This window comes from Microcebus murinus, chromosome 2, assembly GCF_040939455.1.
Source record: "Microcebus murinus isolate Inina chromosome 2, M.murinus_Inina_mat1.0, whole genome shotgun sequence".
Classification (NCBI taxonomy): Eukaryota; Metazoa; Chordata; class Mammalia; order Primates; family Cheirogaleidae; genus Microcebus; species Microcebus murinus.
Genome location: NC_134105.1, coordinates 13,989,746 through 14,013,147, shown reverse-complemented (window position 1 = coordinate 14,013,147; position 23,402 = coordinate 13,989,746). Strand labels below are relative to the sequence as shown.

The following is a 23,402-nucleotide window of genomic DNA, read 5'->3' as shown; positions in this document are numbered from 1 at the left end:
CCCTCTGGCAGGGGGATGGCTGGGACTAGGGGCAGGCCGTAGGGGTGCTGCTCAGTGCTCCTTAGGGAGGCCACTTGGACTTGGGGAGCTCCTGGGACCCAGAAAGTTGGGAGCCTTGTTTCTGGGGAGGGGAGATTTGGACCTTTGTCCTGTGGTCCATTCATCTCGGGGGTAACCCTGGAGAGGGGACCTAGAGAGGCCTGTGGCCCTTTCATGCCTCCCCAGGACAGTCCCTTAAACAGCCCTTTCATTCATTCACTTGTTCACTTGCTGACTCGCTCCACTCGCTGTCACCATTTGCTGAGATGCCCCCTGCCCCCACCCCGCCCAGGCCTTGTGCTAAAAGGGTCTCATCAGCTCGCCCAGTCCAACAGGAACACACCTGTCCCAATGATAACACCGCCCCTGGCTCCCTGCCACTGGTCCCGACGTGACCTCGGGCAAGCCATTGACCTTCCACAGCCTCAGTTTCCCCTTCCCCGGGGTGGGGACAGTGCTAGCAGCTCCCCCGGAGGGCCACTGTGATGATGCCCGCCCACAGCTGGCACTTTGTAAGAGGGGCTGTGGCCGCTGCTGTCCTTATTATAATGATTATCACTTCAAGGCCCCTGCGGGCTGGGCAGGGAGCAGCTGGCCGGCTCCACGGCCAGTGTCACACGGAGGCCACTTCCTGAGTCTAGGGGCTTCAGCCACCTCGGCCCCAAGCCCTCCCCTCCAAGGGACCTGGCTCCTTCAGGTGCCTCTGGCTTCTGGATGCGGCACTAAATCCCTGAGAGAGAGTGAGCGACAGGGACGGAGCTGCGAGCCTCGCCCTCCTCACCTGCAGCTGACCTGGCGCCCCCTCCCGCGCGGGGCCTTGGTTTCCCAGCTGTGCCGCCAGGGGCCGGCTGGCCATCCTGCCATGCCCTTGTGTCATCCTGTTAGTAACGGTTTAGCTCTGAGCCTATAATCACATCTGCCCGGGAAGAACTAACACAGCGTTTCTTTAAATTGGGCTCTAATTGCGGCGTTTAGTGGAGTCACATGCGCCCCATCCCCCAGCTGCTCTTAATCCGTGAGGCTGTCCCGGCCTGCCCTGCCAGGCCAGGAATCCCCGCGGCTGCTCGGCTCCCCTGAGCCAGGACGGGCCGGGCCGGGGCTGGTGTCTCCTGAGGACCTGCTGCGAGCTGGGCTCTTCCCATCCGGGGACTCGGTGTCACCTCTCCACAGCTCTGGGAGGCAGGCGCTGCCGGGACCTAATCACTGGTCCCCCATTCTGCCCGCCCAGAAGTGGGGAGCCCAGCCTACAGAGTGGGGTGTCCTCGGGCGAGGCCAGAGGCAGCTCCCCTCCTCGGGGCGGGGGAGCCTGTGGTTTCCCTGTTTGTTCTGGAAATCCCAGCCGCTTCCCCAAGGAGAGACAGCTAGCGGTTCCCAGGCCACAGCCCCTCAGGCGGAGCCAGACCGCGGCTGGCCAGCCCGGGAGCACTGCCCACCAGCCCCGCCGGGCTCCGCCAGGCCCTGGCGCTGGGTGGTCTGGGCAGGGGCCAGGGGGGCCTTGGTCCTGGCCACAGGGCAGGAACCATGACCAGAGCCAGGCTCGAGGCTGCCCTGCCAGGGACCGAGACGGGTCCTGAAGGCCAGGATGGGTCGGACAAGGGGCAGAGGCAGGCGTTGGGCACAGGCTCACTTGGGGGATGCCCAGGAGGGAAGACCCCAGGCCCTAGTTCCATCTGAGGACCTCAAGAGAGACACACCCCTTCAGGAATGTCACAGTTGGGTGGTTTCAACCCAACCATTGAGTTGGCGTAGACAGGAGCCCACCGTAGAGGCTGGTGGAAAAGTCAGTGATTGGCAGGCAGAAGACCGAGACCCTAGCCCTGCCCTCTCTGGGCCTCGGTTTCTCCATCTGTACAGTGGGCAGGGGACAGGGCTCCTCAGCTGGCAGGCTGCGGTTGGAGAGTGGGCAGCCCAGGCCGGGAGGATCTCAGTTGTTCCAAATTCATTCTCAGAGCTTCTCCTCCCCAGCCCTGCCCTCTCTGTGCCCAGCTCTCAGAGGTGGACGCTTGCTGCTGTGGACAGAGCGCCAGTGGGTTTTGGAGCCTAACCGATCCCAATTCGGGTCCTGGCCACTGGCTCTGTGTGACCTTGGGCAAGTCTCTTGCTCTCTCTGTCCCATCCCAACCCTCGTCTCCGGCCCGGACTCCTCCCCGGAACTCTAGGCTGTTTCTTCCTGAGTCCCCACCCAGCATCTCCACTCCGAAGTCCAGCGGCCACCTCCACCTGCACGGGACCCAAACACAACTCCACTTTCTCCCCAAATCTGGCCCCCCACACCCACAGAGCACCTCCATCCACCCAGGTGCTCCGCCCGGTTCCGCTGTTTCCTCCACTCCCTGCGTGCGACCCACCGGCAAGCCCTGCTGGCACCAACTCCCAACACATCTGGGATCCAGCCCCTTCCAGTGCCACCACACATGGCCGCTCCAAGCTGCCACCACCTCCCACCGGGACAGCAGAAAGGCGTCCAGACCGTACTCTGGCATCTGCTCCTGGCACTCCCGGGGCAGCCTCTGCCCAGCAGCCAGAGCCATCTTTCCAAAGCACAAGCCCATCGTGTCTCTCCCCCGCTTCTAACCCTCCAGCAGCTTCCCCTCTGCGGCCAGAGGAAAATGCAGCTCCTACTGCACCCGGGAATGTGCTTCCTGCACGCCCCGCCCCCACCCACCTGAATTCTCTGGGCTCCAGCCATGTCACCTTACTTCTGTCCCTCATTCCCGCCCCAGGGGCTTTGCACTTGCCTTATTCCCTGCCTGGGACAATCTTTCCTCCAGATCTTTGCAAGGCCACTGTCTTGCTAAGTGGGTCTCAGTGCAAATGTCACCTCCACAGACAGGCCTTCCCTGACACAGCTATCGCAGTGCCCCCAGTCACTCTCTGGAACTTGGTCTTCTTATCTGTAAAATGGGGCCAGCACCAGTGTTGTTAGAGAGTGGGAAGAGGCAGGGTCCGGGACAGAGTGAGACAGGAACTGGGCACCTGTGAGTCCCTCCTCCTCACCGGCACCGGGGTCCCAAGGCACAGCTGACCTAGGGCCAGGCCATGAGAACCCTTTGCTGGAGGTGGAAGCTGGGCTCCTCTGCCCAGTTTGCTGTGTGACTTCAACCTGGTGGCGGACCCTTTCTGAGCCGCCTTCCAGCCCTGGACAGTAGAAGCCCATTCCAAGCTGAGCTCCGTCTGGGAGACTGTGGACAGAAGCCTGTGCCCCAGGAGACGGCCTGAGAGTGGAGGGCCCAGGGCACACAGGGGGCCCCTCTGGCAGCGAAACTCACCCCGAAGGGAGGCGTCAGGGTGCCGGCTGCAGCTGCTCAGGCCTGGCCCCAGGGCTCTGGGAGGCAAAGAGGGAGAGTAAATACATCTTAGACCCCTCCAGACCCTGTCCCCAGACCCTCCCCCCACCCAGCTTGCTGCCCCCAGGGCTCAGCCCCATTGCTGCTGTTGTTTCCCCAACCAGGTGACCTGAATGGGCTAAAGGCTGATTACAGGGACCGCAGGCAGCTGGGCAGCCCCCCAGGACAAGGGCACAGCATGGGTACCCCGCCATTTACAGGCCAAAAGGACAGGATCCCAAGCTGCTGCTGACCACCCCCAAACTTTTGCAGCGTCACCTTCCTGCTTCCTCCTTTTCGCTCCTTCCCGCTCAGGGACGTGAGCCCTCCCCACCCTGCCCGCCCCCCCCCACCACGTGCGAGCCACAAGACCAAGGCGTCCACAGATGACAGCAGTAGACACCACCAAGGGGGTGGCAGTGACCAGCCAGGCCCCGACCCAGGCCCAGGGGTCGGTGGTGAGTGACCCACCCACCCACAACACGAGCCCTCCTCTTCTGCATGTCACAGGGCAGGACACTCAGGCTCCAGGAGGAGCGACTCACTTGGGGCGCCGCCAACCAAGGGGGACAGCCGGGTCTGAAGTCTGGCCCCGCCTGACGCCAGAGGGCACAATGGTGTGATTAAAGTCCTGCACGCTGGAGCCACACCGCCTGGCTCGGGGCTCCAGCCCTTGATTGTCATGCGACTTCTGAGAAGTGACCAAATTTCTCCCTGCTTCTGTTTCTTCATCTGCGAAATGGGGATAATGACAGTCCCTGCCCCCTGAGGGTGGCTGGGAGGAAGAGGAGTTCGTGTGTGCAATGAGGCACGCAGGCATGGTGCCCTGTACTCGGGGGACACCAGAGAGATGTCGCTCTTGTGCCCGCAGTTATGTTCCCACCGCCTCAAGGGTTCTAAGCCTCGGTCCCGACGGGCAGGAGGGAGGTGGCACTGGGGGACCCAGCCTGGCCTGCCCCCACCCCCCACTGGCTTAGCTGGCGGGGCACGTGTGCCCACCCGTCCCCAGGCCAAGGCTCACACAGACTGCTGAGGAGCCAGAAAATGGCCTGGCGCCACGATCGGGGCAGAGTCACGGCGGGGCCCAGAGGAAGCCACACAGGAGCTTGGGAGCCCAAATCCTCCTGTGAGAACTTAATCCCACCCCCACCACCCAGATCGCGGGGGCTAGATCCTGGTGGGAGGTCTCCGTGTAGCCAGGGCTAATTATAAACGCGGCTGCTGTCTCTCCACCCCTCACCCTAGCTTCTGGGCTTCTGTGGGGCCCAGGGAGCCCCCGGTTCTGTGGCTGATGGGGCTGGGTGTTTTCCTTGGGGAGATTAGCTCCCCAGAGACAAGGGGCAGGGCATGGCCTGAGAGCCATGGGTTCAACTTCCAGCTGTTGCCTGCAAGCCCCGGGCCCTAGAACAGGTCGTTATGCCCCACTGAACCTCAACTTTCCCATCTGTGAAATGGGGCATGATATGGGTCACCTCACAGGTGTGTGCAGATGGGGGTGTGTGCAGAGAATGTGCCCTCAGGGTGACAACTTCACTGCCAAGTCTCGGACACTTAGTAGGATATGTGGCGCATAGTAGGCATCCTGCAGGCTCCCACTCTCAACGTCAGAGCTAAGGATCTGTCCGTCCGCCCGTTGGGCCAGCTTACTCCCTGGCGAGCAGGAGCTGGGCTTCCAGGGCCACGCTGGGGCTTGTTCCCGTCTCCATTTGCACAGGCCCCGCTTCTCAGCTTGGTCACAACCCTCTGTGCCTCTGTGCCCACGCCCTGTGCCCCTTCCCGGCCCCTCCAGCTCCTGGCTTTCCCGCACACTGGAGTGGCCTCTGGAGGTCTCTGTCATGAGATATGAGCTTGAAGACAGAGCCTTGAGCTTGTCCACTGTCTGTCCCCCAGGCCGGGCAGGGTGTGGCACTCAATAAGACAGGGGCCACCAGCTCAGTTCCACCATGACCAGACAGGTGACTTACATCTGAAGGGGCTAATGTCAGAATGCAGGGCATGCTGGGGACTGTGGCACACAGGCGGGACCACCCCCTCCTGGGCTCATCTCTCAGCTCCCACTGACCTTTGCCCTTTAGGAATGTGGGATCCACCACTAACCTGATCTCTCGATTTTTCAAATAAGCCAGACACCTTGATTTTATGGGAAGCTTCCCAAAGTTTTAGAACACGGCGAGGGTGCTCAGCCATGTGTAGGGGTGTGTGCGTTGGAGGGTGTCCGAGCATAAGCCAAGCTGACCACCTCCCCATGCCCCTTCCTAACCAGAGAGCAGAGGTCCCGGACAATGCAGGGGAGTGATTCTGCCCCCCAGAAATCTAGTCAATGGAGGCCAGAGATCCGGAATGCACAGGACAGCCCCCACAATGAAGAATTATCTGGCCCCAAATGTCAGCCATACCAAGGGTGAGACCCTGCCTTGGAGGGTTGGTGGGAGTGGTGCTCCATCAAGAACTACATTTCCCAGCCTCCTTTGCATCTAGGTGGGATCATAGGACCAGTTCTCGCCAGTGGACTATGAGTGGAAGTGATGTGTGTCACTTCCAGGACGTGGTTACTAGGCAGGTGTCCTTGCTCCCCCCATCAAGGTGCTAGTCAGGTAGAAAGGACATCCAGAATGCAGAGGGGGGTGGCAGAGCCACAAGGTGGAAAGAGCCTGGGTCCCAGCCCCCAGGGCAGGGGCACCACCTGATATTTGAGATAGAAATTAATTCTTCTGGAGTCGAGTTATTGAGGCTTCTAGATTTATCTTTAACGGAAGACAGAGTTGTCTCGGTGAATAGAAGAGGATTTGTCAGCTCATCTTTGTTCTTTCCCCCAAGAAAGCATCTGAGAGCAGTGGGAACCCTCGTGTTGTGGGTCCTGACTGTCATCTTTGGCGTCTGGTTCCGTGGCCACCGGGACTGGACGTGGATGAGCCGGAACCTCTGCCTGGACCCCTGGCTCGAATTAGAGCTCAGATCCCACAGCAGTTAAAATACAGGGTGACGAGTGACCCCGGCCCCTGCCCGTGTGAGGGAGGTGTGGGGAAGCCGCGAGAGCTGGAGGTGCCTGGGCAACATCCATGTCAGGTTCTAGAAGGACACATCACCCACAGCCTGGAGTCAGAGACATTGAATACCTTGCCCAAGCGCATAGAACTGAGAAGGTGACAGCAGAGACGTGGAACCCCATCTCTCTGCCTCACAGCCCATGGCTTCCGGCCCCATCAGTGTATCCCAACGTTTAACAGATGCCATTGGTGTGTGACTTTTGAGCACCTGATGTTCCAGCACCTTGCCCAGGGCTTCCCCTCAATCTTTCCAGGGGCAGGTCGGGAAGTGCCAGTGTTAATTTCCGCTGGAGCAGCCCTTAGCCACTGTGGGATGAGAGTGGGAGAACAACTACCCCAGCTCCGCCCCTCGTCTGCATCTCCTACGCTGCCCCCAGATGTCCTTTGTGGGAAGGAGCCCTAGTCACGCACAATGGCAACCTGCTTAACAACACATCCCTCCTTCTCCGGGCTTGCTTTCTCCATCCCTGACTCGTGCTTCCTGGGCTCCTCTTCCAAACTACTTGTGCTCATGTTCTTGTCCCAGGGTCTGCCTCTGGAGACACCCAACCTAAGATGCAAGTGTGGTTTGCACACCCCTGAGACACTGAAGTTGGTCCCAGGTGGTGCCGGGGAACTTTTAATAATCCACAGCTTAGACATGAATTTACAGAAGTGTTTAGGAAATAATAGTACAGAGATATGGCAAAGATTGTGAAGGTGGTATGAGAATAAATCCTGAAAACATTGTACTATATGTGTCCCTGCGCCCTGGCTGGCATGTACGTGCACAGTTTTATTTTTATCCCAGCAGCAGCTTGGGTGTGCTTCCCTTTTTGCCAGGACTGCTAGGAAGCTCAGGGAGAACCCTGCTCGGTTTGCCTTTTCAGTCCCCAAGGATGTCCACTACTGACATACGGTTTTTCATCTTTCTGAGTTTATATTTAACTGGTGTGTATTATGAGTCATTAGTATCGTCTGCCTCAGGACCTGGCTGGCTGGAGGTTGCAAATGTCTATAAACACAGGATGTCATAAAGCATAAAAGCTTTGGAATAGAGAGACCTGGATTCAGATCTCAACTTTGCAGCTTGGGGGGCCTTGGGCAATGACATCACCTCCTGCACCCTTGGTGTCCTCATCTATAAATGTGGGTGATGGGGACCTACTTCCTGCTGAGGCATCAATGCAATGAATCCGTGTAAAGCATCACGCACAGAGCTTGGCTTACCATGAACGACCAGTGTAGGATTATTATCTTTATAGAGATTCTCATTCCAATGAGGCAGGGGGAGCAAACTCTGGAACCTCCATATACCCCCAGTGTCAAGTGCAGTTCTGAGTCCAGTGCTGTGTGAATATCAGGGATGGAAAGATCACAATTGCTAAGCTGGGCTGACACTCTGTGAGGGCAAGGAACATGTCTGTCTTGCTCACGATCAAATTAAGACTGAATACAGTGCGCAGCATGGGCTCAGTTTTCGTTCAATGAATGTGACAGGCTAGACAGGGTATATAGTGCTATTTGTGGGTGCCATGAAGCAGGGGCACCACCAGGCCCTTGAAGTCCTCCTTGCTGTGGCTTTGGGGGCACACAGGCACTACTTTAATATGGCCGGCCAGAAGTGGGCTGTCTCCCATTTCATGGGCAAGAAAAATGAGGCACAGAGACACAAGGAATTCGCCCCAAGGTCCCTACCACCCTGCCCAACCCACCTGTACCCCGGCCCTGAGGCCAGTTCTTCCCAGAGAAATAAGTTTATTTCAGTCTTCTTCTCACTGACCACAAAGACTCAGCTCTGTCCTCAGAAATATTTGGAAAGTTTTATTTAAATGTTTTGTGTTCCTTTTAACCACCACCAAAAAGAGAAAATTTTTTTGCTGTTCCAAACAGGAGAGTCGCTTCAGAGAGGAGCTGGCATGTGTGTTCAGAGCCAGGGAGTGTCGGCCCTGCCAGGCTGCTCTTCCCAGCCCGGGCCACCCTGGGGTGGCTTCCTGGGAGCCCTGGGCAGCCGTGGAGTGAGCAAACCCCCGTCCCGAGGAGAACTGGTCTCCCCTGCTGGGAAGGCTGGGTGGGCCTGAGGACAGGGACAGGAACATGGTAGGGCCTGGTGGGTTCCAGAGGGAAGGAGATTGGAGTGGGAGGGTCAGGTCCGGAATGTTCCATGGAGGCTGCAGGGCCTCTGGGTCTGGAGAAGTATGTTTGCTAGAAAAATAAGATGCTTTGAGAATTTCTGCAGTCTGTGCTCTCTGCCTGCCCAAGAGAAACTTACCCTGTTGGCCAAAGGGCAGTGGGGAGGGAGCAAAGGCCAGAGGCCAGGAATTGGTCTGGGCCCCGTGGAGGATTCCAGAGAGGAGCGAGGTGGGCAGCAGACTTTGGTTTCCTGGGTCCCCTTTCTGGCAGCTGCGGAGGCTGCGCAGGCCTCCGCCTCCCTGCCTCTGCCCCCTGAGGTGCGGGCTGCGGGCAGAGGGCAGCACCAGGAGTGGGATGTTGGCATCTGTCGTGGGCGCGCAGTGCCCGGGCGCCAGGCGCTCAGAACAGGCTGCCCAGGGGGAGCAGGGCCAGCAGGAGCAGCAGGGCGCCTGGGGCAGGGCTGCCCGCCGAGCTGGCCTGGGTGCAGTGGTTGAGGTTGGCCCCGATGCAGGCTGCGTAGGCCATCACGTGGGGGATGTAGTTCTGCTCGTGCACGCCGTGCAGCAGGTGCGCCATGGGTCCCTTGGCGAAGACAGCTACGTCCTCCCCGCCGTGCGTCTCGTGGCGCAGGGGCACAGCGGACTGCGCCTGGTAGTTGTTGTGAGCTGTGGGCCAGAGGAAACGCCGGCTAAGAGCCTGCCAGGCTTGGTGGCAGCTTCTCCGTCCCCCTCCAGGCTGGCTTGAATGTTCCCATTTTATAGAGGAGGAAACCGAGGCCCAGCACATCTTGCCCAAGGCCACAGGATGTGAACCTGAGCCCACTCTGACACGGAAGCCTGCATTCTCAACCCCCGCAGGGAAAGCTAACGTCAGCCAGGCTGTTGGCATTAGCAGGGCAGGGGTGGGAGGGAGAACCCCTTACCACTGGCTGCACCTTTAGACCCCAGGGACCGCCGGGGGCAACAAGAACAAGTGAAAGTTCAACAATATGGAATTGAACTTGAACTGCGAAGTCTCATACACTCGTACAGCCAGTATCAGTGACAGTGTTCACAAGTCAAGCGCACATACGTGCCAGGCACCATGCTGAGCACAGACCCCTTTAGTCCTTCAGGTGACCTTGGAAGGCTGAACCCTTTTACGGAGAATATTGAACCTGAGAAAGGTGACGTTACTGCCCAAGGTCCCCGAGCTGCTAAACTATAGAAGGCCATTCAAATTGAGGTTGTTCTGATTCAAGTCTCGGATATGCCGAGACCCCCGGGCGAGGCCACAAGCTCACGCTCTATTCCCAGGCCCACCACCTCCTGCCCGCTCCCAGCGCCGCGCCTCACCGTAGTCCACCATGGAGACGTTCTCTCGCTCTCCGCCCACCACCTTGTAGCCAGGCCCGTTGCCGTACAGGATGGCAGTGAAGGGCTTCTTGTCTGTGTCGCTCAGCATGGGGGCCAGACCTGCATGGGGGGGTGTCCGGGGTCGTGTTGGAGCACCAGGAGTGCAGTCCTCTCCCCCAGACCGGGCTGCTCACTGGCTTGGCAACCCCCAGCATCTTCTTCGCAGGGCCCTGCACCACCTCCACGAACCGCCTTCCAGACGCTATCACTGCCAGCCAACCCCCTTTCCACTGCGCCCTCGTCCCTCCCATCCACCCGTCCGTCCATCTGTCAATCTATCCTCTCCCCCATCCACCTCCCACCTTCTCTTCTGCCCATCGGCCATGTGGCCACCCGTCCACCCGCCTGCCTGCCCACCCAACCATGCACCCAACCCACAGCACCCCTCCCGTGTTCCCCCACCACTGGGGCCCGGCCATGCGCTGGGCGTGCCGGTTCTCCCACCCACTCCTGCGCTCAGGTGAGCAGACCCTGGACTGCCCAGTGCCCGGCCCGATGGAGGCCCACCTACCAAAGATAGAGTTGCCACGGGGGGTGTACCCGCCAAAGGTGAAGACGTGGGAGTGGTCAGCAGTGACCACAGTCAGTGTGTCTTGCAGAGAGGTCATGTTGTCCGCCAGTCCGATGGCCTGATCCATCTCCACTGCCTCGTGCAGCGCCTGCTTGGCTTTGCCCTCGTGGTGCCCATGGTCAATCCTGCCTCCTTGGGACACCAGGGAAAAGGGGAAGAAGATCTGCACCCCAAACCCCACGACACTGCCCGATTAGCCCTTCTTTGAGAGGGAAGGACAGTAACCTCTGCCGGGCACTACTCCACACCAGACCCCGTGTCCTGGGCATCTTCTGCAGCCGTCCGACCTTATGGAGGCCCAGGAGGGCGGGTCCCGGGGCCACAGGCACGTGTACGGGGAGCACGAAGCCAGGACTTCCAGGCAGACCCCCCAGACGGGAAACCCTGTGCTCTTGCCACCAGGCCACTCCGCTCCCGGCACGGTCTCTCGAGCCACTTGAAGGGGCTGCTCAAGACTTCAGGGACGTAGGGAGTGGGGAGCCCCCTGAGCCCTGGGACTTGCCAGGCACAACAGTCCTGGGCAGAGGGTGTGTGATCTGCCCCATTTACAGATGGAGCAACTGAGGCCGAGAGGGAGGAAAGGATGTGAATTCAGGTGATTCATCTGAAGCCCCTGTTTCCCCATCTCCACGTCCCCTGTAAGCCGCCAGCACGGGAGCGCCTCACTCCTAGGGCTGGTGAAGGTCCCTGGTGCCCGGGTGGTGCCCACACAGGCTTCCGCAAAGGCCCGCTGGAGCCCGAATCCCACGGCACCTCCCTCTGGGCGGGCGCAGGGCCTGGCTGCAAGCTTGGCCTCGCGGCTGAGGGCCGTGTGACCTCAGGGGCCGCCTCCCCTCTGTAACGGGAGGGCGCTCACTGCCTGGGTGGACACTCCCGGCTCTGAGGGTCCTGAGCTGGGCGCCAGGCGCCCCTCTCTTCCCACCAGCCTGAGCCTCCCCACGGGCCTCGGCGGCTGGCAGGGCGGGACCTCCCTTTGTTGTGGCTCTGGGAGCAGCTGGCCTGGCGGCCCGTCCTGGCCCTGCTCACAAAGAGGACGCTCCCAGGGGAGCCCGTGCTCGCCACCACTGGTTCCTGGCTGGTTCCTCGGCGTCGGAGGCCTGCTCAGGGCCAGGCCGAGCCCGCCGTGCTTGAGTGGGAACCCCGGGGTTTGGCAAGAAGGCGGCCGGGCTGGGCTGGCGGCCACCGGGCTCTGGAAGGTGGAGGGGCCTGAGCGTGCGTGCGTGTGTGGTGAGAGCACATGTGAAGTATGTCCCTGCGTGCACACGCGTGGTGCGTGTGTGTATACACGCAGATCTCAGCAAGGCAGCATGAGGAACCAGAGGGTAACCACTGCTAGAACTTCGGAAGATTCTGGAATCTTTCTCACTTCCTCACACTTCCTATTGTTACTGCCTTTGCTATTGTGTAGTCGTGATGATGCTCATAATAAGAACACCGAGGATTTGTTCTGTGCTGGGTCCCGTTCCAAGTACTTTATGTCTCGGGACACAATGGCGGCTGATCGCCCTGCTAGGAGCGGGGACTATTTTTGGCCTCATTTTCCAGAAACACACAGGTGGAGGTCACAGCCCGCGGACGGCTGCACCAGGACGAGAACTCAGGCCGGCCTCCTGGCCTCTCCACAGCGCCGAGGACCCTGTGGGCGGCAGCAAGTGGCAAGGGAAGGCCGGGGCCTGCACACCTGTCTTTCGGAGGAGGGCAGCTGAGGGGCTGCCTGCTGCTCCAGAGCCAGGTCTCTGAGAAAGACAATAGTCTGCCTCCTCCCTCAGGAAGCCTTCCTGGACTGGCGAGCCTGACACGCCGTCTCCACGCCCACGGGAGACCAGCTTGCTGGGCCGGGAGCTTCTGCGGCATGGCCCACCCGTCCACAAGCCCTCCTCCCAAAGGGACTTCTCCCCTCGCTCTGAGCTGGTCATGGTTCTCTTGGGAGCTGGGCCACCCCCGCCCCTGACACCAGGGCGGTGTTTCCGGAAGCTGCCTCTCAGCAGGCCTGGCCCCTACCTTCCACCAGCAGGAAGAAGCCTTTGGGGTTCTTCCTCAGGACTTGGATGGCCACCCCCACCATCTCGGAGAGCGACGGGTCGGTCACGTTGTTTCTGTTCAGCTCGTACTGCATGTCCCCCGGCTCGAAGAGGCCTGAGGAGGACACAGAGGGGGTGTGGACGCTGAGAGCCTGTGACCCTGCCGGGAGGACCCCAAGGAACCTGGGGTGTCTCGGGGAACACGGGCTCAGGGGCAAAGTGCAGCGGGGGGAGGGTCCTTCTCTGGGTGGCTCTCGTGGGCCCGGAATTGTGCCCGCGGTTCCTTTCACATTCGCCGCCGACATGGCGAGGGACCACCATGCTCGCCGCGCGGCGAAGGAGACGGGGCTCAGGTGTTCGGGGACTTGCTATTTGCAGAGGGGCGGGGGCGGATCTGGGGTTCGAATCCATGCGTCTGCCTCTCGCCGGCAGGGCCCAGGACAGAGCACCGTGGCCTGGACTGGACGGGGTGGCATCCACGTGTTGGGTTTGGAGGACGCAGTGGAACAGCGGAAGGTTTGGGGTCACTGTCCCTTCTGCTCACGGGGCTTGGCTTTCTCACTTGGGCATAAGGACAGGGGTCCATTCTCTGTCGTGGCACAAGGCGCCCGTGAGTCCCTTGCTGGTGTTTCCGGCTCTGTTGTCCTTGCAGAGCACCGTGCCCTTCATGAGTGTGTGCACGGCCACACGATATTTCTACGAGCGCTCACTCTGCCACGCGCCGCTCGAAGAGCTCCGGAAGCAGGAGGAGCCAGCCTCCGAGACGGCCCCTCCCGGGCCCCACAGCCTGAGCGCAAACGCCCCTAAGTAGGAGGACAGGCTGCGGCCTTATCTCCAGGGGCCTGGACTCACGCAGCCCCGGCCAGCAGGCTCCTAGCCCCGCGTCCTCCGCTCCACCCCTCCACTTACCCAAGAGGTAGTCCACGGCATAGAGGTCGAGTTTCAGGAGCTCAGTGCGGTTCCAGACGAAGTGGGAGTGCTAGGAGGAAGGGCCTGTATCAGCGCATGCCGGGGCTGGGGAGAGGCAGGACTGACCCCGGCTGGCCTCAGAGTCTGGGACATTTGATTGTTTCCTCTGCCATTTAACAATCCCTCCCCGAGGACCGGCCATTCTTGAGCTCAGGAGATGACAAATACATAGGCCATTATAATGTACAATGCAGGGGGATGAGAATTCTGAGACACCAGGAGGGGAGGGCCATGAGCCCAGAGGCAGGATCAAGGAGGGCTTCCTGGTAGAGGTGACATCCTAATGGGGCCTTGAAGGATAAGTAGGAGTTGATCAGCCTGGGGTCAGGGAGGCATATTCCAGGTGGGAGGGATCACGGGCAAAGACAAAGCAAAGCCGCAGCTCTGCCTGCGGACCCCCTCTGGGAGGGGAGATAAAGGAAGGGCTGCTTCCCAGGGCATGAGGACCACAGAGAGAGGCTGTCGGGGCTCAGCCTGGAGATGGCACCCCCTGGGGCCTGCACTGGGGGTCCAGCACTGCCGGAGTTAGCCTGTGTCCCCGGAGACCCCCTGCCTCCTCTGGGCAGGGGTGTTGGGATCAGCAGTGTTCACACCTCCGGGGCTGCTGGGTTGGGGTGGTTAAAAACGTGGGGCTGTGGCCCCCAAGTCCTTGCTTCATAGAGATGGCTCCTGTGTCCTCTCATTTCATCCCCACGTCAGCCCTGTGGGCTAGGGAGGGCTGCTGTTCCCATTTCACAGATGAGGACACCGAGGCCCACAGGCGGCGTAGCTGGTAGGTGGTGAAGGTGAAACTGACTCTGCAACCAACTTTTTTTTTTAATTCTCTTACCAAGTTGTGATCTGAGGGAGCCCACCCTTAAGGCACCCTTAAGACCCACAGTGACTCTGTCTGGCCATGGTGTGGGCCCCCTCCCCGCTCCTGGGGGTCTAGACCGAGCTCCTGGCCAAGCACCCTGCCTGGGCGAGAAGGATCAAGCTCCGGCCCGTGTTCCACGTGGAGAAACTGAGGCTGTAAGGGGAGGTGTCTGGCTCGGCGGGAGGGGCCCCAGCGCAGGGAATGCAAAGGGCCCACCCCCCGGCGGCCCGTGGGGGCCCTTCCCGGCCCCTGCCCCACCTCGATCTTGGCCCAGCCTCATCCCACGAGGCCTGCCCGGGGGCCAGTCCTGGAACTCTCAGAAACCCAACCCCACAGTGACATCAAAGTGGCTGCCAGGCTGCTCCCACTGTCTTCAGCCCTGACCACAGTCATTTCCAGACCCCAGCTGCCCCAGGCCAGGCGGGAGGGGGGGGGACACAGATTTAAAGGGCCAGAGGCTGCTCTAGGGAGCCAGAACTTGGGGTCCTTCCAGAGCTCCAGTCCCCGCTTGCCCAGTCCATTCCCTGCCCCACCCCAGGGTCTCACTGCAGAGGGCTCCCCCACTCCCTGGCCCACCGTGCCTCCCCCCAGCCATCCCTGCTGCCCTGTCCATCTCGTCCTCCCACCTGCTCAGGGCTTCTCGGCCCTTTGCTGTGGCCTGTCCCCTCTGGGGTGCCTGGAGGCACACAGCATCTGTGCACACAGATCTGTGCACCCTCCATCTGTGCACACAGCCCTCCATGGTTCCTTGGCCTGTCATTCATCCATTGTGCCACATGCCCAGCCGGGGCCACACAGCAGGACTCAGAGCGACGAATTCCCCCCACCCAGCCCTGCCTGTGCCTGGGGCCCTCCTCTGCAGGAAGGACTTGATTGATCACCTACCCCATGCCATCCATACGCCTCTTAGACCCTCTGAGCCCATGGAGGGAGCAGTTACCCCCCGTTGTGCAGGAGACCGCAGACGCCGGGAGGGCTCACCCTGCCCGCCCCACCGCGGGCACCTCTGCAGCCTCAATGGGCTACCTTGTGTTTCGGTTTGAAGCTCTTCCAGATGTCGATGAGGTTCAGGCCGTCCAGCCTCGTGCCCCGGGCCTTCTCGTCCATCTCGTACTCCACGTCCGTTCTGTTCTTGGGGTACATGTACTTCCGGCCACCTCCCATGATCACCTAAAGGGACAGGAGCCATCAGCGCTGCAGGGTTCAGGATGTCCTGGCCCGGACACATCCCCTGGCCTGGGGATGGTGTGGACACTTCCCTGGCGTGATGAGTCCAGGGTTCGGTTCTCTCTGCGTCTCACTCTCCCAGCGTGGGCAGAGCCATGTCACGAGTCTGTCAGGACTGTGGTTTGGGGCGTCCGGGTGAAATCTCAGATCTGCGATAACTTATCCACCTTATCTGGTTCAGCTGCCGGACACAAAACTCCCACTCTCATACGAACAAGGACACCACAGAGCACTCACTGTGTGTCAGGCACCAAGCACTTAAACACATATCTTACTCAACTTCATGCCCAGGCTGCAAGGAACCCCGTGTCACCTGTTTTCCAAATAAAGAAATGTGCACACAAGTGTGTTTTTCCCCCAAGTCCACACAGCCAGTAAGTGGCAGAGCCAGGATTCGAACCAGGGGCCTCTCGCACTCTGGCACCAGGGCCCTGCTGTGACGGCGGGCCGAGGGCAGGGGCTCCCCGAGCCTCCTCTCCCACAGCGTGCAGGGGGAGGCCCCAGCCAGGGAGGTCTTCAGGGCAGCCCAGCTGGGGCCAGGCCACCGCAGCCCGGGGAAACAGCGGGCCGGGCCTCACGGCTGTGCAGTCACCACCAGGCTAATTTTACCCACGCGGCTGGTGCGCGGGCAGACGGACGCGGGATGTTTGTTTTCCTTGGGAGTCCATGTTTGAAGTCCTGACTATTTTTAAAACAGGGGCCAAGAGCATAACAGCAGCCGCCCGTGGTGACCACCACACTAGTGTCCTGCTGTCACCGCGGGCGCCAGCCCAGGCCGCGGCCCCTGGCGGACACCTTGGGAGAGCAGAGCCCAGCCGAGGCTGCCCTGGAGCCGCCGTCCCAGGCATCTCACAGACCCCCGCTCTGCCCTCCACACTGTCTCCCACCTAGAATGCAGGTTCTGTGGGGGCGAGAGGGGGCCAGGAGTCCAGGACGGCAGGAGGGGTAGGGCAGGGACCCAGGACCAGCCTGCGTCACCACGTCCTGGAGAGGCCAGGGGCTTTGTGGTCGGAATTGGATTTGAACCCTGACTATCGCTTACAACAACGGCCTGCCACCTGAATTCTCCGACCTCCATTTCCCCATCTATAAAATGGGACTAGCGCCCACCCACAGGACTGGCACAGGAGGAAGTGCAGTCATCCAGTGCCATCCCAGCACCGGGCGCGGCTGCCAGGGGAAGGGATTCCTGTAGCCAGAAGCAGGGAAAAACCTTTCCTGAGAGGCCAGGTCCTCAACCCCCGCTGCAGCCAGGAGCTCTGGGGGCGGGGCAGGAGAGGGGACCCCAGGTCACGGGTCCCTTCCCCCCCACCCAGTTCCCACAGAACCTGACCCCTTGGCATCTGCAGAGTGGAAAACGAAGCCCCCAATCTTCTTGCCTGGAGCCTCATCGTTTCCAGCCCCAGCGGGGACTTCACACGGGCTCATTAAACTCCCCAAATAACAGACTTGCTGTTTGGCTTTGGGGTTTGGGTTTGTGTCTTTCTTTCTTTCTTTCTTTTAAAGCAACAGATATTTATTTTCAGGGCGGACACCGGGATTTTTGTTTCATGTGCAGCCTGGGGACTGGGGGGCTTCGGGGTGGTGGTGGAGGGACAGAGCGGCTGGGAAAGCAAGGACCCCACACAGGTCCTCCCTTTGCACTCACTCCCTGGCTTGTGGTCCCAGCCCCACCCAGGGCCCCGTGGACCCCCCTCCTCACCTCCCACCCCCTCCTGACACGTCTTCCCTCCCCTCCCTTCTCCCTTAAGCTCCTGTCCCCCATCCCAGGCCGCTCCTGCCAAAGCCCTCTAAAGAGCAGCCGGTAATTACACACTGCGCTCGCACAACAAATGTTCTCACGACCATGACCTCATCGTGGCCTCCAGTGGCCCCAGGAGGAGGCAGGTGTGGTTCTCTGTCCTTGCAGGACAGGTGGGGAAACTGAGGCTCAGGGAGGGGAAGGGACTCGCTCCAGGCCGGGTAGTGGGGGGAGGCGAAGCCAAGAGGGGCGTTCATTGTCTCAGATGTCTGTCCGCCTAGAGGGCTTGACAGGACTGCGTCCTGGGAGGGCACCTGGCCCAGCCCTGAGAAGGGCAGGTGAGGGTTGGGAGAGGGGCCAGGCGGCACCCGGGAATTGGAGGGCAGAGGGCAGGTGAGTTTGTCCAGTGATGGGGCAGCTGTGGCCTAGGGATGTTTGAGCCCCCCGAAGCCCCATTCCAGACTCGAGGGGCTGAGGTCCCCCAGACCAGCTGTCCAGTCCCCCATGGGGAATCAAAGCCTGAAAAGGAGCAAGCCAGAGGCGCTCACTCAAGAACAGACAGTAGGCCGGGCGCGGTGGCTCACGCCTGTAATCCTAGCTCTCTGGGAGGCCGAGGCGGGCGGATTGCTCGACGTCAGGAGTTCAAAACTAGCCTGAGCAAGAGCGAGACCCCGTCTCTACTATAAATAGAAAGAAATTAATTGGCCAACTAATATATATAGAAAAAATGAGCCGGACATAGTGGCGCATGCCTGTAGTCCCAGCTACTTGGGAGGCTGAGGCAGCAGGACTGCTTGAGCCCAGGAGTTTGAGGTTGCTGTGAGCTAGGCTGACGCTATGGCACTCACTCTAGCCTGGGCAACAGAGTGAGACTCTGTCTCAAAAAAAAAAAGAACAGACAGTAGGGTCTGTGCGAGCATCAGGACGACGTCTGCCTGCTCCGCATGGTGACGCCTGTTTCGGGGCGAGGACATGGCTACACACAAAGGCTGCCACCGCTTTCCAAGCACGCACTAGGTGCAGGCCCTGTACGGCTCCGCAGGGACTGTCTTATGTCATTACACCGGCCGAGTGCGGCAGGCACAGCTCACAAAGGGCGGGGGAAGGGAAGGCTCAGAGGGGTTCCGGAACCGACCAAGGTCGCACCGCTAGTGCATGCCTGTCTGTCCACGCACGTGTGAGCGTGCAGGCCGGGTCCTCCCCCAGACGGCCACTGGGCTCCCCGCTTGTCTTGTAGGGGGTGGGGGTGGGGGTGGGACACAGCGCCAGGTTCCAGTTTATGGATTAATCTCTGGGTGCTTGGCTCTAGGGGGAGGCCACACGAGGGTTTGCCCCGCAGCCCTGCCACAGAGAAACCCTCCAGTGCCTGCCTGCCCCCACTGCAATCCCACTGCTGCAGGCAGCAGGCCCGGTGGCTTGTCCTGGGCCAGCTGGGGCCTGAGGCCTCCTGCCCAGCACGGCCCGGCCTCACACACACGCCCCGCCCCGGCCACACCCGGCACTCACGTCGATGTCCCTGATGTTGTGCATGAGCTGGTAGGCGATGTCCTTGCAGCCCTGGCTCAGGGCCTCTGGGGGCATCTCATTGTCCGAGTACCAGTCCCGGTCAGCCGAGTGGGCGTAGGCGGCACTGGGCGTGGCGTGGTTCACTCTTGTGGTGGTCACGATGCCCACAGATTTCCCTGGGGTGCGGGAGAGGATGGGTTGGCTCGTCTGCAGATGGGGGGTCCCAGCTGCCTTCTTGCCCCCCGCCAGCCCAAGACTGGCCTCCTGTCAGTTCCGCTACTAGCTCAGGCCTCAGTCTCCCCATCTGTCTCAGGAGGAGGGTGGCTTCCAAACAGCCTGGCGGGGACACTCCGCCCCTGCAACCTCTCCCCACCCCAGGGGTGAGCAGCTGGGCCGGAGTCCTCCCCTTCGTCGAGGGCCCTACTCAGCCCCCCAGGGGCCCCTCGAAAGGGATCGCAGGTGGAGTTGGTCCTGCCACCTATGTCTGCCACCTGTGTCTGTCAGCCTTATCCCCTGATGCCAAAGTTCCCGGAGGCGTGGGCCAGGCCTCCCAATTTCAGGAAGGGAAAAGGAGGAGACATTTCCTGAACCCCACATGGTTGGTGCTGGGCTAGGTCTTTACCCTCCTCTCCTAAAACCTATGAGGGGTTACATTCTGACGCCTATTTTATAGTGAAATGAAGAGACTCAGAGAAATAAACAGGGATCAGAACCTACAACTGAGCAAGTCCTGGACCACCAGGCTCCGTGTCATGGGAGGGATCCCATGAACATTTCACGGATGCCCAGGTCAGAGCTGGGAGCCCCGGGGGGAATCTTTTGCTACCCTTTCCCCATTGTACAGTTGGAAAAACTGAGGCCCAGACAGGCCCCAGAGCCAGGCCTGGGCTCTGCCCCACAGCCCCACTCACCAGCGTCCTTGGCCCAGCGCAGGATGGAGGTGACCTCATTCCCCTGGGTGGTGTTGCACCGTGTGCGCTCGGTGGCCGCGCTCACCCCCACGGTGCCCTCATTGGCCTTCACTCCACACAGGTAGGCGGTGGCCGTACCCGCGCTGTCAGGGACCTGGGCGTTGGTGTTGTACGTCTGCAGGTGGGGGAAGAGGGTCAAGAGACGGCCAGGCCCTGACCAGGCTGCTGCCAACCCCATCTACTCACACCACGGGGACTGGGGCACAAGGGTCACAGAGAGGTCCCCTACAGCCTGGGCTGAGCCCACTACACCCCCCTGCCAAGCCACAGGGTCACCTAGCTGCCTGCTTCCTGCCACCATTCCCTGTGCCCTGGCAGGGCGGGGCAGGACCCCAGCTCTCCAACATATGGAGAAGGGGCTGGCAGAGCAGTGGGGGCCAGGCAGGGCCAGCGGTGACCTGTCTTGGGGTCTGGGGCTGCAGGAGCCAGCAAGGGGCGGGGGAGCAGTGAGTCCTGGAGATGGTGGGGGGAGGGGGGAATTCTTGATGGAGTGTGGGGCTGGGGGTCAGGGAGGGCAGGGGAGGCAGCAGGCAGCGTGGGAAATAGGCCAGGACTGAGAGGCCCTGTTGACTCCTCTCCTCTCCTATGGCTACTTGTCCATTCAAACCTCGAGTAGAGACCCTGAAACTATTTTCCTGTCTCCCTTCCCCAGCAGCCTAAGAGCACCTCCAAGGCACAGAAAGCACAGCAGTCTCTGCTATTCCCCCACAAGTGAGCAAGGGCCTGACCCGGAGTGTCTGGATGTCATTACACACCGCCACCACCAGCTACCACTAGTGTGCACTGCGTTGAACAGCTCACGTCGGTGCAGGCACACCTCCTTTTATCACACTTTGCTTTACTGCACTTCGCAGATACTGTGTTTTTTACAAATTGAAGGTTTCTGACAACCCTGTGTTGAGCAAGCCTATCAGTGCCATTTTTTCCAATAGCATGTGCTCACTTCTTTAGCATTTTTTAGCAATGGAGTATGTTCTGATTAAGGTATATACATTTCTTAGACACAATGCTATTGCACACTTAAGAGACTACAATATAGTATAAACACAACTTGTATATATGCACTGGGAAACCAAAACATTTGTGTGACTCACTTCATTGCAATATCTGCTCTTTGCAGTGATCTGGAACCAAAACCAAAACATCCCTGAGGTGTGATAACCTAATTAAGTTCATGAATCGCCTTGGAAGAGAATAAAGAACTGCATATGAAAGAGTATATAGTTGGCCCTCCATGGGCTCCATATCTGCGCCCACGGATTCAACTAACCAAAGACTGAAAATATTAGGGAAAGGCTGAGTGCGGTGGCTCATGCCTGTCATCCCAGCACTTTGAGAGGCCGAAGCCAGAGGATCACTTGAAGCCAGGAGTTCAAAACCAGCCTAAGCATGGCAAGACCCCCGTCTCTACAAAAAAAAACAAAAGAAAGAAAAATTAGCCGCGCATGGTGCACGTGCCTGTAGTCCCAGCTAATTAGGAGGTTGAGTCAGGAGGATCACTTGAGCCCAGCAGTTTGAGGTTGCTGTGAGCTAGGCTGACACCACAACACTCTAGCCCAGGTGATAGAGACAGACCCTATCTCTAAAAAATAAAATAGGCCGGGTGCGGTGGCTCACACCTGTAATCCTAGCTCTCTGGGAGGCCGAGGCAGGCGGATTGTTTTGAGTTCAGGAGTTCGAAACCAACCTGAGCAAGACCGAGACCCCGTCTCTACTATAAATAGAAAGAAATTAATTGGCCAACTAATATATATAGAAAAAATTAGCCGGGCATGGTGGTGCATGCCTGTAGTCCCAGCTATGGCCAACTAATATATATAGAAAAAAATTAGCCGGGCATGGTGGTGCATGCCTGTAGTCCCAGCTACTCAGGAGGCTGAGGCAGGAGGATCGCTTGAGCCCAGGAGATTGAGGTTGCTGTGAGCTAGGCTGACGCCACGGCACTCACTCTAGCCTGGGCAACAAAGTGAGACTCTGTCTCAAAAATAAAAGAAAAGAAAAAAGAAAATAGTTGGGGGAAAACTTGCATCTGTACTGAACATGTACAGATTCATTTTCATGTTATTATTCCTTAAAAAATAGAGTTTAACAGCTGTTCACATAGTATTTACACTGTATGAGGTCTTGTAAGTAAGCTAGAGATGATTTAAAGTTCACGGGAGGATGTGCACAGGTTATATGCAAATGCACCACTTTATATCAGGGTCTTGAGCATCCATGGATTTTGGTATCTGTTCTCGGCAGGTCCTGGATTCGGTCCCCCACAGATACCGAGGGACGGCTGTGCGTTGCATGATTCTGTTTATATGAAATACAAAATCAGGTGCAGCTAATCTATGGTGTTAAAAGTCAGGATGAAAAAATAAAATAAAATAAAATAAAATAAAATAAAATAAAATAAAATAAAAGTCAGGATGGTAGCTACTCTCAGTGGGGATGGATCCAGGGACTGGAGGGGGACTCAAGGGGACTTCTGGCTGCTGTCACGTCCAGTTGCTAGACCTGATACAGTTTGTGAGAATTCAAGCCGTACACACTTGTGCACTTTTTTCTATGTATGCTACACTTCAGTAAAAAGATTTTTAAATCAATGAGTTAAAGGCCTCAAAATTAGTCTTGGTGGGGGGTAGCTGTTGCCCTCCTGGTTTCACAGTGGGGCCTCGGGGACCAGGAGGTCTGGCAGCCGTGCCAGGGCCAGCACAGGGCTTATGGGAGGGTCTGGCGGGACTGATGCCCTGCCCCTTGCTCCATCTGCCAAGTCGAGAGGCGGGGAGCTTGGGCCAGGCGGGCTTGGGGCTGGGGCTCACCTTGGAGAGGGCCACGAAGGGGAACTTGTCCATCTCCAGCTTGGTCTCCTCCCCAGTGTTGTGGTGGAGCTGGCCCTTGAGGATGCGGGCGGCTGTCACCGTGGAGACGCCCATCCCTGCAACGGGGAGTGGGGACCTCAGTCTCTGGGGCTGCCTACCTCTCCAGTCAGCCTTCTCGGGTACCCAGAGCTCTCTGGTTTGGTGCCAAGGCAGGCTGGGGCAGTGGCACCAGGGTGTGGTTCTCAAAGTGTGACAGGTAGCCCCTTAAGGGTCCCTCCCCAGACCCTTAAGGGACACCTGGCAGAGCAGACCTCTAGGGTCCACAGCCTGCCCCCCCATCTTCTTTAACACCCTCCCCTAGAGCCCCAGCCTCATCAGCACAGCCCCTTCAGCCTGGCACCCTGGGTTCCCTGCTACCTCGGTGCCCTGCTCAGCCCCCCTTGGGCCCCAGGCCTTACCATCTCCCAAGAACATGATGACATTCTTGGCCACGTTGGTGTTGAGCTTCTGAAGCCCCAGGGCATGTTTCAGGGTCTGCTGAGCTTGGTCTCGCCAGTACTTGGGGTCTTTCTCTTTCTCTGTGCAGACAGGGGCAGAGTCTTTGGCAGGAGGGGAGGGTGGCGTCCCATCCCCAGCCCTGCATCTCGAAGGCCAGAATGCTTGAACTTGGAGGAGGGAGCAGCAGCTGCCCACCTCGAACAACACACTTTGTGGTTTATAAACTTGTGGCAGTCAAATCCTCCCCACAAGCCAGAGTCTTCTCCCAGTTATCAGAATGAAGCAACCAAGGCTCAGTGACAACAAGGGACCCACCC

The 23,402-nt window shown here is 59.4% G+C and overlaps 1 protein-coding gene across 3 annotated transcripts in view; it reads right to left on the bottom strand.

The window, feature by feature from the left end:
- Positions 1-8,190: 8,190 nt before the first annotated feature.
- Positions 8,191-23,402, bottom strand: part of ALPL (alkaline phosphatase, biomineralization associated) — a 57,873-nt gene continuing 42,661 nt past the window's right edge. For all 3 annotated transcript variants that reach the window (XM_012768705.3, XM_012768704.3, XM_012768707.3), the window contains exons 3-12: positions 23,046-23,165; positions 22,588-22,703; positions 19,721-19,895; positions 18,810-18,985; positions 15,362-15,505; positions 13,420-13,489; positions 12,491-12,625; positions 10,430-10,621; positions 9,859-9,978; positions 8,191-9,189 (exon numbers count right to left, since the gene is read on the bottom strand). In XM_012768705.3, the coding sequence (XP_012624159.1) occupies positions 8,924-9,189; positions 9,859-9,978; positions 10,430-10,621; positions 12,491-12,625; positions 13,420-13,489; positions 15,362-15,505; positions 18,810-18,985; positions 19,721-19,895; positions 22,588-22,703; positions 23,046-23,165 (1,514 nt within the window). In that variant the 3' untranslated portion in view covers positions 8,191-8,923. The remainder of the gene's footprint in view (positions 9,190-9,858; positions 9,979-10,429; positions 10,622-12,490; positions 12,626-13,419; positions 13,490-15,361; positions 15,506-18,809; positions 18,986-19,720; positions 19,896-22,587; positions 22,704-23,045; positions 23,166-23,402) is intronic.